The sequence below is a fragment of the Protopterus annectens genome, chromosome 1.part1 (genome assembly GCF_019279795.1).
Source record: "Protopterus annectens isolate FY-2018-M chromosome 1.part1, PAN1.0, whole genome shotgun sequence".
Lineage (NCBI taxonomy): Eukaryota > Metazoa > Chordata > Ceratodontiformes > Protopteridae > Protopterus > Protopterus annectens.
In genome coordinates, this window is record NC_056726.1 from 637,560,414 (window position 1) to 637,574,112 (window position 13,699).

A 13,699-nucleotide genomic window follows, 5' to 3' on the forward strand; every position below is an offset into this window, starting at 1 on the left:
GGGGAAAACAATTTCCCCGAAGGGCCCCCAACCTTTGGGACCCAAAAAACATCCGAAAAAATATATTTTTCCCCGGGTTAAAATTTTGGGAAAACCTTTCCCGGGGGTTTAGTTCTAAAGAAGGGTGGGATGGGGCCCCAAACCCCCGGCTTATGGTGATCCTTCCCTTTTTTAGCGGGCCTACTTCGCCATTTTAAATTGGGAGCTTTCCCCCACTTAACTGGGTCTAATTTAATATCTTTTAACCTAGACAACGGAACCCAAAAGGGCTCACCCTAAAAGGATACCAATTTTTGATAATTTGAGGTACTGTTTCCCACAAAATTTCAATTTTAAATTTTTTTTTAAACCGGAAAAACTGGGCGAAAAACTTAAAAAATTTTAAGGTACTTAGCCAATTTTTGGTTAAACTGGGTTTAAATTTTTTAAGCCAAATTTAAACCCAAAACCCCTTTTTGGATCGGGAAAAGGAAAAAATAATTGGGTCCGGCTTCCTTAAACCTTGGTCCGGGTAGTTAAAAGGTTTTTTTGCGCCAACTTGGAAATTGGGCCACTGGGTGGAATATAAAAGAAACTGAGCAAAAGGGAATTTTGGGCAAACCCGGGGCAAAGGGGGGTTTTGTAAACCAAAGATCTTTCTATTCCCTGAAAATTTAAATGGGGTACAGAAATTTTTCCACTCGTGGGGATTGATTTTTCCCCAACAAATCTTCCAAGGAGCTTCCGGCAAAAACCCGGTTAAGGGTTAAATTTTAATTTTTGCAGTTTCCCATAAATATTCCCCTTTCTGCAAAATAAAATGTTCCCCTTCTTTTTGTCCAATACAGTGTTTCCTTTAAAAAAAACCTCCTAAATCTCCCTTTTTGGGCCCAAAAGCCAAAAAAACTTTTCATCCCCCAATTTTTAATTTAAACAACTGGGAAGCCATTTTTTTTATTTCCCTTTGATCTTCCAACCAAATTTAGGATTTTTCCTTAAATTACTCCCGCTGGGGCCCCAGCCCCCGTTTGTGCATTCCTACCCACCACAATTCTTTTCAAATATTTAATACCGTTAAAATTTAATGTTTGAAAAAAATTTTAATCCATTTACCCTCATATCAGTTTCTTAAACCCCCCCAAAAACAAATGGAATTTTTGCGAAGGAAATGTCCTTCCCTCACGAAATGATAAAAGTTATAATAATGATAACCCTTTTTTTTCCTTAAAACCATCTCCTTTTCAGCTCCAACCCCAAAAAAAGTTTGAAGGGGACCAAAGGAATTTTTTGTTCCAAATTCCCTAGGGATCTTTTAACCATAAAATATTAAAAATGTGTAAATCTTCTTTTCTTGGGCCAAAAATAACAATGAAAAAGGATAATTTGAATTTTTAACCAAGTAACTATCATGGGCCGAACCCGGAAATATCCATAGTTTAACCAAACTGGGAATTTTAAAAATTTGTTAAAATGATCCCTTTCCCAAAAATATTTTGCACTAATAAGTTTTAAATCTAAATACCTATATTTCCCCCAAGGTTTAAAAACTTTTAACTAACATTTGCCCTTAAAAACCCCCAAAAGTGTTTAGGAGAATAAAAGGCCCACGTGTTCCCCTTTTTGGGAAAAAACCCCAAAAAAATTGGTTTCCCAAAACAGGGACGGGTTTTGGGGCCTTTATTAATTTTTAAATTGCTTTCCCCCCTTTTTTTGTGGAAAACTTAACCTTTTAAAGGGGCCCAAAAAAAAATCTTTAACCTTTTAAGTTCCAAAAACCCCCCTTTTTTTATAATAATAACCCTTTAAAAAATTTTAAAACCCAGGGAAATTTCCCCCATAAAAAGACCTATTTCCCGTTTAAGGCTACCCCGTACCAAATTTTTACGGGAACTTTTTGGGGCCCGAAAAAACCTTACGCTTTTTTTCTCTTTAAACCCACCTAGCCCCCTTTTTAAAAGCCAAATTTCCCCCCCTTTTAGCCCTTTTTACTAAATTTTGGGTTTAACCCGGGTTTTAACAGTTTTTATAATTATTTTCCCCCCAATTTTTTTTTAAAAATGTTTTCCCCGGGGCCCAAAAACCCATTAACCAAACCCCTCCAAACCTTGTTTAAAATCTCATTAAAATTTATCCCTTACCGGATCCCGCCAAACATTTTTACAACCCCCCGACCTAAGATAAAAACCACATTGCAAAGAATGCTTACCCACTTGTTCAGACACATGAACCAAATCCAGCAACTCTTTACACTCAATACCTTCCGCCAAAGCATCCACCTTAGATTTTAATTGGGAAAGGAGATAATTCTGATATTTTAGCATGTGAAATTGACAATTCAACGCTCTCATGGCTAGAGTGGAAGAAGTATACACTTTCTTTCCCACCTATCCAAAGCCCTTGCCTCTTTATCAGTGGGAACAGGATTTTTAACCACAGAAGCCTTAACACCTTTAGGCCCTTGAGAAATAGTTTCTGGGTCCCCTAGGACTCTTAAACAAATACTTATGAGCTTCGGGCACCCTATAATACCTATCAGGCTTAACAGGAGCAGGAGGCAAAGAGTCAGGGTTCAGGAGGCCTCTGCAAAACATCTTCCACCACATTCAAAACAGGAGGGATAGATAAGGGCCTATCCTGGGGTAATAACAACAATTCCCTAGGCCTTTTCCTGGAATCAGAGTAATCCTGGCCTTCCCATTTAAAGTGCTCCCTCATGGAATGCAGAGTCTCTGAAAATGAGAAATCCTCAGGAGGAGAAGCTGTAGGAGTGGAATCATCCACATCAGAATCAGAATAAGTAGGATACTCCTGCAAGTCTTCCAGAAGACTCTGAAGCCTCTGAACACTGCTCAAAACTATCAAACTCGGTTCCACCCTAGGCCTCTTATCAGGCGGGGCATAGAACCTCTAATCATAGTAATCAAATCTTCTGCCATTTTAAGCATATGTTTCTTAGGTACAGAACCGAATGCTAGGAGAAGCCCCACTGAAGCTGAACTAGGCCTACCTCTCAAAGAAGTTTTGGCAACAGAAGGAGAGGCTCTAACTACCTTGGGAAGAGAGGGAAGAACAGATACCTGGGAGGCCCCTCAGCTTGGCCTACCTCCTGAGAAGGCACATCCTGTAACAGTAAAGTTTCTGCCTGAGACTCCATGGAAACTCCTGGCAAAACCTCTGGCTCCACTGAGCCTTCTAGAGAACCGACGTCGGGACTGCCGGTTCATCAACCCTAGGCCGCTGTTTGTCCTTGCGCTTCTTGGACGAAGCGGGCGTCGGAGCATCCGACGGCATTTTATAATTACAACGCTTCCCAAACACTAACCTGGCACAGTCTAACCTCCTCTTAATAGTGCGTTTGTTAAACCTAGCACAAGAGCGGCAACCAACAACGTCGTGCTCAGGCCCTAAACAAGGTATACACAAGGTATGGTAATCCCTATGAGGTATCTGTTTCCCACAAGAAATACAGTTATTCACTTTTTCTGACATCCGGTTAAATACTGAGGCAAGAAAAACAAAATGTTCCAGCAGTACTTAGCCAACTCTGTTTCGGTCTGAAACTCCGGTTTCGGAAATATTTCAGAACGCCAACCTGCACTCGCAAAACTGCTTCTGCATCGGACCATGCGGCAAAAAAGACTGAGGATATGGCGTCGGTCATGCGCATTAGTACCCTGACGTACTGACGTCAGTCTAATGCGCCCTGACCGACGTCAGCCTTATACTCTGGTATTCGGGCCGACTGGATGCGGACTATACCCAATAGTAAGGACTGCAGCAATGGGGAACGAAGAACATCTGCTGATTCAATGGGAGGTAGTATTAAAGTTTGCAAAACCAAGGTGAGACTCCAGACAGCTACGGATCTTTGAATAGGGGTTTTAGTCATAAGGCACCTTTGAGAAAAACCTTGCACAAGCAATAGGAAATTGGAGGACGGTTGTCAAAGCTGTTGTGAAAACTGAAAATGACTGCTAACTGGACTCTAATGGTAGAAGCTGAAGCTCCTTGGTGAAACAGAGTAGTTAAAATTGCAAATTTTTTCAACAGGCACCAAAAATGGATCTAAATTGTTTTCAGAGTCCAAACCAAAAATCTCTTCCATGTACTGGAGTACAGTCTCCTGGTGGAAGGCCTATGGGAGGCCAGAAGAATCTTCTGCACTGGGGAAGATATGTTATTCTGCCTGGCAATTAACAGAATTGGAGAAATCAAGCTGTGAGCTTGAGACAGCGCAGACTGGGGTGCACCAATCCCTGTGGGTGAGAGAGCAGGTCTAGAACAGAGTCCAGAATTCACACTTGGTGAATCAAGCAAGGCCATAGAAAGGGAAACCGACCAAAAAGGAGCAATGAGAATCACTTTGCTTAGCAACCTTTGGGCTTTCTATAGGAAGAGGAGAATGAGAGAAAATGGGTGAAACAGGGCCAATTGAGAAAGACAGAGTTTCTCGGGACTCCCCAAGGGGGAATTAGGGCAAAGTAGCTGCTGCAGTTGTTATTCATTGTGGAGGCAAAGAGACTGCAGCAAGGCTGGCCCCATAGGGGAAAGATTTCCTTTGCCACTCTGGGACTGAGAAACCACTTGTGAGGCAGAAGAATGTGTCTGCTCTCTGGAATATGCATTGCTACAAGAAAGCAGCTGGAAGACATCGCCCACTGCCACACTCCGAGAGCTTCTGAGAAAAGGGGGTAGGATTTGGTTCCCCTTGTTTGTTGATATACCATACTAGTGACATGTTGTTGTACTGGATCACATCTGTTCCCAGAGGAAGAACAGATTGAAAGGCTTGCAACGTTAGGAGCACTGCTCTCATTTCCAGGACATTGATGTGCAAGTTGGACTCTTGTGGAGACTTAAGTGCCTTGAAATGTTCTTCCCAGATAATGTCCTCCCAACCCCATCTGGGAGGCATCCGTGGTCACTATAGCCCTGGATTGTGGGGAACCAAAGGGACGGCCCATTAGAATTTATTCTGACTGCATCCTTTCTGTAACATTCTGTTATTAAGATTGGGCGAGTCATCGGATTAGAAAGAATGATCATTAGGAAGCCAGAAGCCATTGAAGTATCCTCATATAAAATCTTGCCAAGGTGACTAGGGTGATGGCTGTCGCCATAGATCCTAGAGCTTGGAGAACAAGTCGAGCAGGCACTCTGTTTTTCTACCAGAATGGGTTGTACTATCTTTTGGAGCCTGTGAAAGGGCAGAGAAGCTATACATTAAACAGTATTGACATGGGCTCCTATGAATTCCAGGTCCTGAGTGGGAGAAATTCTGTGACTTTTTGCAGTTATGCCCAGGGCACTGAACAAATGTATGATGCAATCTGTGGCTTGCAGCAGTAGATGCCTGGTAGGGGAGGGGAGGAGCTAGTCATCTAGATAAGGAAACACTTGGAAGCTGTGTAATCTCACGTGAGCCATGACTGTTGCCACACATTTGGTGAACACCCTGGGGGCTGTGGGTGAGGCCAAAGGGCAGCGTTTTGAACTGGTAATGACTGGCCTGTATCCAAAAGCGGCAAAACCTTTTTGAGTGTTTGCCCATCTTTATGTGGTAATATGCTTCTTGAAGGTCTATAGAGCATATCCAATCGTTTTCCCCTAGAAAGGGGAGAATAAGACTACTGTGACATCTGGAATTTTGTCTGGTGAACAAAGTTGTTCAGAAGGCTGAGGTCCAGTATTGGCCTCCAGTTCTCTTCTTCTTTGGCACTAAAAATACCCTGGAGTAAATTCTGGATCCTGTCTGGTCTGGTGGGACTTCTTAGATGACTCTTTTCTAGCAGCTTTTGAACCTCCATGGCTGCTTGATCCCTCTGACTAGGTGTAACATTGGGGATTTTTTCTCAGAGATCTCCAGAAAAGAGTGAAGGGAATTTGACAGCCTCTGGTAATGATTTTCTGCACCCAAGTATTGGAGGTTATTTGTAGCCAGTCTTTCGAGTGCAGTGAAAGTCCCCCCCCCCCCCAACACTGCTTCCAGAAGTAAGCAGTCGGGCTTCATTTCAGTAGTGCTGGTGGTTGTCTAGGGAGGAGTCTCTGAAAGACATGTTGGAAACACCAAATGAAGACAAGCTGAAAAGAAACACATAGAAACCAGCTCCACCACATAGATCTGTATTTTGCTTTACTCTTCTTGTACCTCGGGTTGCCACCTTCTTAGGAATAATTCAGTAGTACAAACTGATCTAATTTATACGCAAAAAGTGCCACATCCATCAATTATACAATCAATTAACCAATTAACATTCAAATAACTATTAAACCTTTTTATAATAATATGTTATTTTACTTCTTATTAAATTTATTTATAATCATACACATCAATATTTATCACACAAAAACTGTTAAAATGTATGAAATCTATAAAGACATCTATAAAGAATGACAATAGGCTAACCTCTGCCCTCCTTCTTGACCTATCAAAAGCCTTTGACATGGTCAACCATGAACTTCTCATTCTTTCACTAAAATCTATTTCCCTCAACAAGCCTGCTATCCAGTGGTTCCAGTCGTACCTGACTGGTAGACAGCAGGCAGTACTATGGCAGGGCAAACTCTCCAGCCAGTTACCTCTCACACTTGGTGTCCCTCAAGGGTCCATACTAGGTCCACTACTCTTCTATATTTTTATCAACAACCTCCACACTGCTATCCCTAAAGCCACCTACACCCAATACGCAGATGATTCCACTCTCATCTGCTCAGCCACCTCCCCATCAGACTTTCAAATCTTAACCCAAAATACATTTAACACTATCGAGAACTGGCTCACCAATCAATGCCTATTTCTGAACCCCAATAAAACTAAACTTCTAATCTTCTTTCCCACTGATCCACCACACTTTCATTCTCTGTCACATCTTACAATGGTACCACTATTTCCCCAAATAATCACACCAAACTGCTAGAGGTTATCATAGACAATAGTCTCAAATTTGACCTACAGGTCAGCAAAACCATACAGACCATCAATAAGAAGCTTGGATCACTGTATAGAAACAAGACATTTTTAACCCCACTGACTAGGACTGCAATCGCCCGATCACACCTACTCTCTACTCTCTTATATGCCTCGCCTGTACTCTCAAATCTCAACAAATCCGAACTAGGTAAGCTGTCCCATAGCTACAATCATATTGCCAGATTCGCCACTGGCTCCTCCTAGAACCCACCACTGCCAGAACCTTTAAACAACTAGAGTGGCTAGAACTGCCCAGCTTAATTTAATTCAATCAACTCTTAATAGTGTACAAAAGTTTGTACCACCCTGAGGATACCCCCTCACTTAAAAATATTATTAAGCCATATAGCAATCTAAGATCCCTCCGATAACTATTGGTCCAAACCCACAAAGCTAATAACTCTGCTGGTGAATCCCAGTTTGCCAACTTCATTGGCAAAACCTGGAATTTGTTGCCAAACTATATAACCCTACAATCCTCCAAAAGTCTCTTCAAAAAAACCTCAAACAGTATCTCAAAGTGAATTGGCTACGCCAATGTACCAAACCCTGATTAAGTTATAAACTAAAAGCATATTCTGCAATTATCATAACTTGTAAGTACATCACCAAGCTCTGCTACCAATCTGATGTCTCTTACTTTTAATTGTCTGCCCATGACAACTGTGAGTCCCTACTAGGGAACACTACTAACCCATTGTATATAATCACTTTGTTTTTATAATTGTTTCCTAACTTCTGTGTAATCTATGTAAGTTTGTCTTTGTGCAGCTTTTCTCCCCAGGCCTCCGCTGAAAATGGACATGTATCCAGTCGGACTACCCGGTAAACAAATGTAAAATAAAATAAATAAGTTAAATTACTATCTAAATTTATTTCATTTAGAAAAAGTGTCCTGTAATTAATAATCATCCTACATTTTAATCTATTAAGTTCTTCCCTAAAACTACCCCCTTTATCCGAAAATGGCCAGGCTTCTTCTTCTTTCGGCTTTTCCCGGTTAGGGGTCGCCACAGCGGATCATCTGTCTTCTCATGACTGGCAGTGGAGTTTCAGTGTAGAGTTGCCAGCCCGGCGCCCAACCTTCCACAGAAGGCACACACACACACACACACACACACACACACACACACACACACACACACACACACACACACACACACACACACACACACACACAGACGCGCGCACACACAGACGCGCGCACACACACACGCGCGCACACACACAGACGCGCGCACACAGACGCGCACGCACACAGACGCGCACACACACAGAGAGACGCGCACACACACAGACACGCACACACACACCTACAGCCAATTTAGAGTATTCAATCCACCTACTACATGTCTTTGGGATGTGGGAGGAAACGGGAGCACCCACAGGAAACTCATGCGACCACAGAGAGGACATGCAGACTCCTCACAGAAGGCATCCCAGCCGAAAATTGAACCAGAGAACTTCTTGCTGTGAGGCAGCAACACTAACCACTGCACCACCACGGCTGCCCACTGAAGTCATCTTTACTCTTACTGCTAAATATCCCTCTTTGGGACTGGCCAATCAGCAGTTGGAGTAAAGGTGTGTGTGTGTGTGTGTGTGTGTGTGTGTGTGTGTGTGTTTGGGGTAGGGGGGGAGCCAGAGCTACGTGAAGCTGGCTGGTTGTAATGCAGTTATGAATTTGTTGGGTCTCCTCGGAACAGGTTCCACTAATTCTGGAGAGCCCCATGCCTTTCCACTAACAATGTTGAGGAGCTGGTTGAAGGGCAGAGACACCCAAGAGGTAGAGGGTTGAGAATGAAATGCCTCCAGGTATACGGCCTCATCCTCAGAAGGGGTAAGGGTTTTCCAGCCACCTCTCTGCTTCAGGATCATTAGGATGTCTGAGAAGGGGACATCTTCAGAGGGTGACCCTTCTGAATCATCTAAGTCCGTATCTGAAATGACAGACTCCTCAGGGGAGACTAGATGTTTCCTCTTACATGTTCCCTTCCGAGGGACCTCCCCAGGTGACAACACGCTCATCAACTCGAAGGCACCACTACCTTGGGCCAGAAGGAGCCTCCGGCTCCAAAGAGCCAGGAGACTCCTCCTGTACCAAGGAGGTGGGCTCCAAGGCCGATTTAGGCACCAAACTCACCCGCACTGATGCCCTGAGAGGCAAATTCGGATCAGACAAAGGACCAATCAGACCCTCCTCCACGGACTCTATGGGAGAGCATCGGCTCCTAGACCCCTTGATAGAAGATGGCATCGAAGAGGTCGGAGTGTAAGTCGGGACAGAAACACCTGAGGCAGGTCTCGGACCCAACAGTTCCACCACAAAGACATCCAAGCACTCCAGCTCCAAAACCACTTGGGTCAGTGGAGGAATAGAAGGAGCAATGGCAATTGTTTGTTCCAATTCCTCCTGGGCTGGACTTGAAAGAATCTTGGCCAAAGCCTGAGTCCAAAGCAACCTCCTGACCACCCACTCCACATTGTCATCCAACAGACTCCTTGGAGGATTGAGAGGACGGGGTTGAGGATTTGATGCTTCCAGCCACCGACTGCAAAATAGGTGACTGTGGAAATTAAGAGACCGGCTCAGTCTATGGCTCCTAGTTGGTTCCGAAAAAACTGGAGGAACCAAAGGAGTTGTCATTTCGGGCCCAAAAGCCTTTGGGTCTGAAGTTGTGTCTTTTGCTAGCTTCTTTACCATCTCAGAAGCAGGAGCCAAAGACGACGCACTTTTGACTGACTTATCCGAGTTTGGGGATTGAGAAGATTTGGAGGAGGTTGGGTTCCCTTCCAGTGCCTCAGAGAAAGGAACTTTAAGCAATCCCCTGAGTATAAGTTTGTTTTTGCATTCCTGCAGGACCCTGGAACTAAACTCGTGACAAACAAACAGAGTAAGAGTCTTGAAGGTGTACTGCATCTAAACAGTAGACACAACTAGTGTGCCCATTGGTTAAAGACATTGTTTGTGAACAGGAATCACACTTTCTGAAGCCTGACTGCTTCACTTCCTTTCCGTCCTAGGACATAATGGTAACAATAACAACAAACACTGACCAGGAAACTAAATTAATAAGAATAATAAGGTTATGAAAAAACTATCATACTATCAAAAAAAGAAGTTGTGTACTCACCATAACGTTCCATGTTTGTAGTGCATCTCACCCTTCATTCTTACACATGGGTTTGGAGCCAATCCTCGGCTTCGACTCGGCTCACCAGCAAGCTCAAAGTCCTCCAGCTGGCCCGTGGCCAGGGAGGCATCCCATGGTGCACCAGCACAATTCCCAGATCTCGTCTGCTGCTAACTATAGAGAGAAAGAACAAAAAAAACATCCAGAAAGAACAATAATAAAAGGTCTCCACTTGTTAAGAAAAAATTTTTCTGTCTCCAGATTCTTCCAGGAAGGGGGTAGGAGGGTGGGTCCATACGAATGAAGGGTGAGATGGACTGCAAACATGGAACGTTATGGTGAGTACATAACTTCTTTATGTTCTGTAGTCCTATCTTGCCTTCATTCTTACACATGGGACAGCATCCCTAGCACCTTATTCTTGGGTGGCTCATGGAAAAATACTCCTGAGTACCGCGGAACCAAAGAAGGCTCTATCCCTAGAGGTCAAATCCAATTTGTAATGAGTAATAAAGGTGTGAGGGGTAGCCCATGTTGCTGCTGCACAAACATTATCAATTGGAACCCTGGCTTGAAAGGCTGCGGAAGTAGACTGGGATCTTGTAGAATGAGCCTTAATTTTGAACGGTGAAGGCTTAGCATCGGAAGAATAAATGTAGGATATACAACTGGAGATCCAATTCGAAAGGGTCACTTTGGAAACCAGGAGACCTAATCTGGAGTCAGAAAAAGGAAACAAATAATTGGTCCGACTTCCTGAATCCTTGGTCCGGTGTAGATAGAACTGTAATTGTCTATGAACGTCCAACTGATGGAATTGGTATTCTACTGCGTTTGAATGAGTAGGGAAGAACACTGGAAGCTCTATAGTTTGGTTCAAGTTATGAGAGCACACCTTGGGGACAAAGGATGGATTAGTACCAAGAGATACTCTATCTTTGTGAAAAATCAAATAAGGGGGCTTGACAGACATTGCTTGTAACACTGATACTCGTCTAGCAGATGTGATTGCCACCAGAAACAAAGTCTTCCAAGACAGAAACTTCAACGAACACAAATGAGCTGGTTCAAAGGGTGGAAATGTTAATTTGGATAGAACAAAGTTTATATCCCATATCCCTGATCCCTGTGTGCAGAAATAAAATAATTAGCCACCGGACTATTTACATTCTGTCGCCCAATATCACCCAAGTGTTCCATTATTCTAACCTTCATCTTTCTCTTAGTTTGCCCAATAGACCATCTAACATTTTGGCATCCACACCCAATAACATAAACAACCCCTGGGAGTTGCAACTAAAAAATTAATTGGCTTTGTAGTTCCTACCCTTGATCTTCCAATCCATTTAGATTTTTTACCCTATCACATATTGAACAGTTACCACAAGCGTATGTCCCCACTCGCCACCTAGTTTGTCTATTGTACCATCTCCACTTAGCATCTCTTTCAAATCATTACATCTACCGTATGAAAAGGTGATATGTTTCAGAAATAAATGTCCCACAGTCTCATCCTCACACACCATATACCAAGATTCCCTAACTACCCTTTCCACAATTCCTGAAATGGGGAAAATTTAGCCACGAAGAACAATTTGTTCCTTCCATTACTAGAACTCACATCTGTCCCATAATCTCCACTAGATCCACCACAATATTTTTCATACAACCCTCTATCATTTCTCAAAACCCTTTTCTTAGCTTCCAACAAAATGAGTTCTGAGTAACCACGTACAATCAATCTGTTCTCAACCTCATTCAAATATGCATCTTTTAACATCACATATAAAGTACTGTGGTAAATCCTCTTAAATTCCTCATAGGGCAAAGATTTAATCAAATGGGGAGGATGCATACTATCTGCACGTAAAAAGTTATTAACCGAAGTAGATTTCCTATAGGGTCTGAACTGGACACTATGGTCACCCCCCACATACAGTTCCACATCCAAACTGTGTGTGAATTTTAAACCATGAGTGGTGTTAATAATATGATCCATAAATTCCAAAAACTACTTTGTTCACCTTTACATACGAAAATGAAATCATCAATAAACCTTTTATAATATACCACAATGTTTAAAAAGTACTCATTACAAAACATAAATTGCCTCTCAAAATCCCCCATATAAATGATGGTATACGTTGGGGCATATGAAGCCCCACTGCTGTTCCTCGTTTTTGTAAAAAAATCTTTTTCCCCTTCTAAAATAATTATGGGTGAGAAAATTCCAATAATGACAGTAAACAAGAAGTTTGGGGACCTTCCCCCATTATTTACCCACTGCTCCCCATCTAGTCTTGATATTAGTGTATAAAACATTAACATTGAAAGTAGCCCAAAAATAGTCCTTCTGCCATTTTAACATTTTTAAGCTCTCAAGACAGTTCACCTGTATTTTTAATATGGGAAGAAACCTTTATCAAATATTTTTTAAATTAAAAATCCAAGGACTTCCCTACATTTTCTAAATAAGAACCTATTCCTGATATTATAGGTCTACCTGGGGGATTGGATCCATTTTTATGACTCTTGGAGACAGCATAAAATTTTGGGGTCCTGAGGTTCACTTACAAACAGCTTTTTTCACATCTTTACCTTGCAAAAAGCCTAGCCTTTACCTTGCAAAAAGCCTAGCCTTTCCCCCTTTGTAACAGTTCACTTAGCTCCAAATTAAATTGTTTAACTGGGTTATTAACAAGCTCGACATAATTATTGTCATCACCAATCAGCTGAATTACCATTTCATCATACTGTTTCCTGTTCATAATAACCCAGTTACCACCCTTATCAGCCTCTGTGAAAGTATACTCATTGAGCTGTGAACGTACTTCCTGTAAATCTGTCCATTCATCTTTTGTCAAATTATACTTTTTTTCTGACCTCAAAAAAGTATAAAATTCATGTTCAACTTTTTTACATACCATACTTTCAAACAAAAGCCAAGGAATTTTTTGGTGGCATAAAATTACTCTTAAAAGACAATGTAGGGACACAAATAACCATAGCCTGTAAAAATGTTTTGTGCTGTTCATTATTAAAGTCTAATGCTTGCACGTCCCCACCATCATTTTCCCTTACATCCATAAGCTCTGAAAATGAATCAATTTCATATATTACTCTGATCTAACAAGGCATCTTCATCACATTCATTATTAACCTTATTACATTTATTTTTATCCTAAAAAAAATACTTTTAGATGTAATTTACAGCAGAAAAGTTTTATATCCAGTACTATATCTGCCAAACAAGGAATTCTAGCTGGAACGAACTTCACCCCTTTTAATAACACTTTTACATTATCAGACAAAACCAGGCTGGATAAATTAACAATTTGTAACTGTTCAACAGTCTTTTCAAAAAAAGTCACTGAATTGTGTGTAGGAAAACCTACCCAAGGGTTCGCTACATTAGTAGCGTTCTTTATGTTTTGTTGTACTTCCCTTTGCCCTTCTTGTTGCAATTGCGTGGTTGCCCTGACTTTGGTGAATGAACTTGATTCACGACATATTTTTCAGTATTAGCCACTTCCTCTGTTTGTACATCCTTGAATGAAACACTCTTTTTACTACAATAAGTCTCACCCAAATAGACTGAGGAATCATGTCTTTCCCC

The 13,699-nt window shown here is 41.9% G+C and overlaps 1 protein-coding gene across 1 annotated transcript in view; it reads right to left on the minus strand.

Moving 5' to 3' along the window:
• The window catches only part of LOC122814926 (isoaspartyl peptidase/L-asparaginase-like), a 431,511-nt gene that overhangs the window by 304,338 nt on the left and 113,474 nt on the right, over nucleotides 1-13,699 (minus strand). Inside the window, exons 4-5 of the mRNA XM_044087192.1 lie at nucleotides 13,056-13,175; nucleotides 12,825-12,961 (exon numbers count right to left, since the gene is read on the minus strand). Of these exons, the coding sequence (XP_043943127.1) occupies nucleotides 12,825-12,961; nucleotides 13,056-13,175 (257 nt within the window). The remainder of the gene's footprint in view (nucleotides 1-12,824; nucleotides 12,962-13,055; nucleotides 13,176-13,699) is intronic.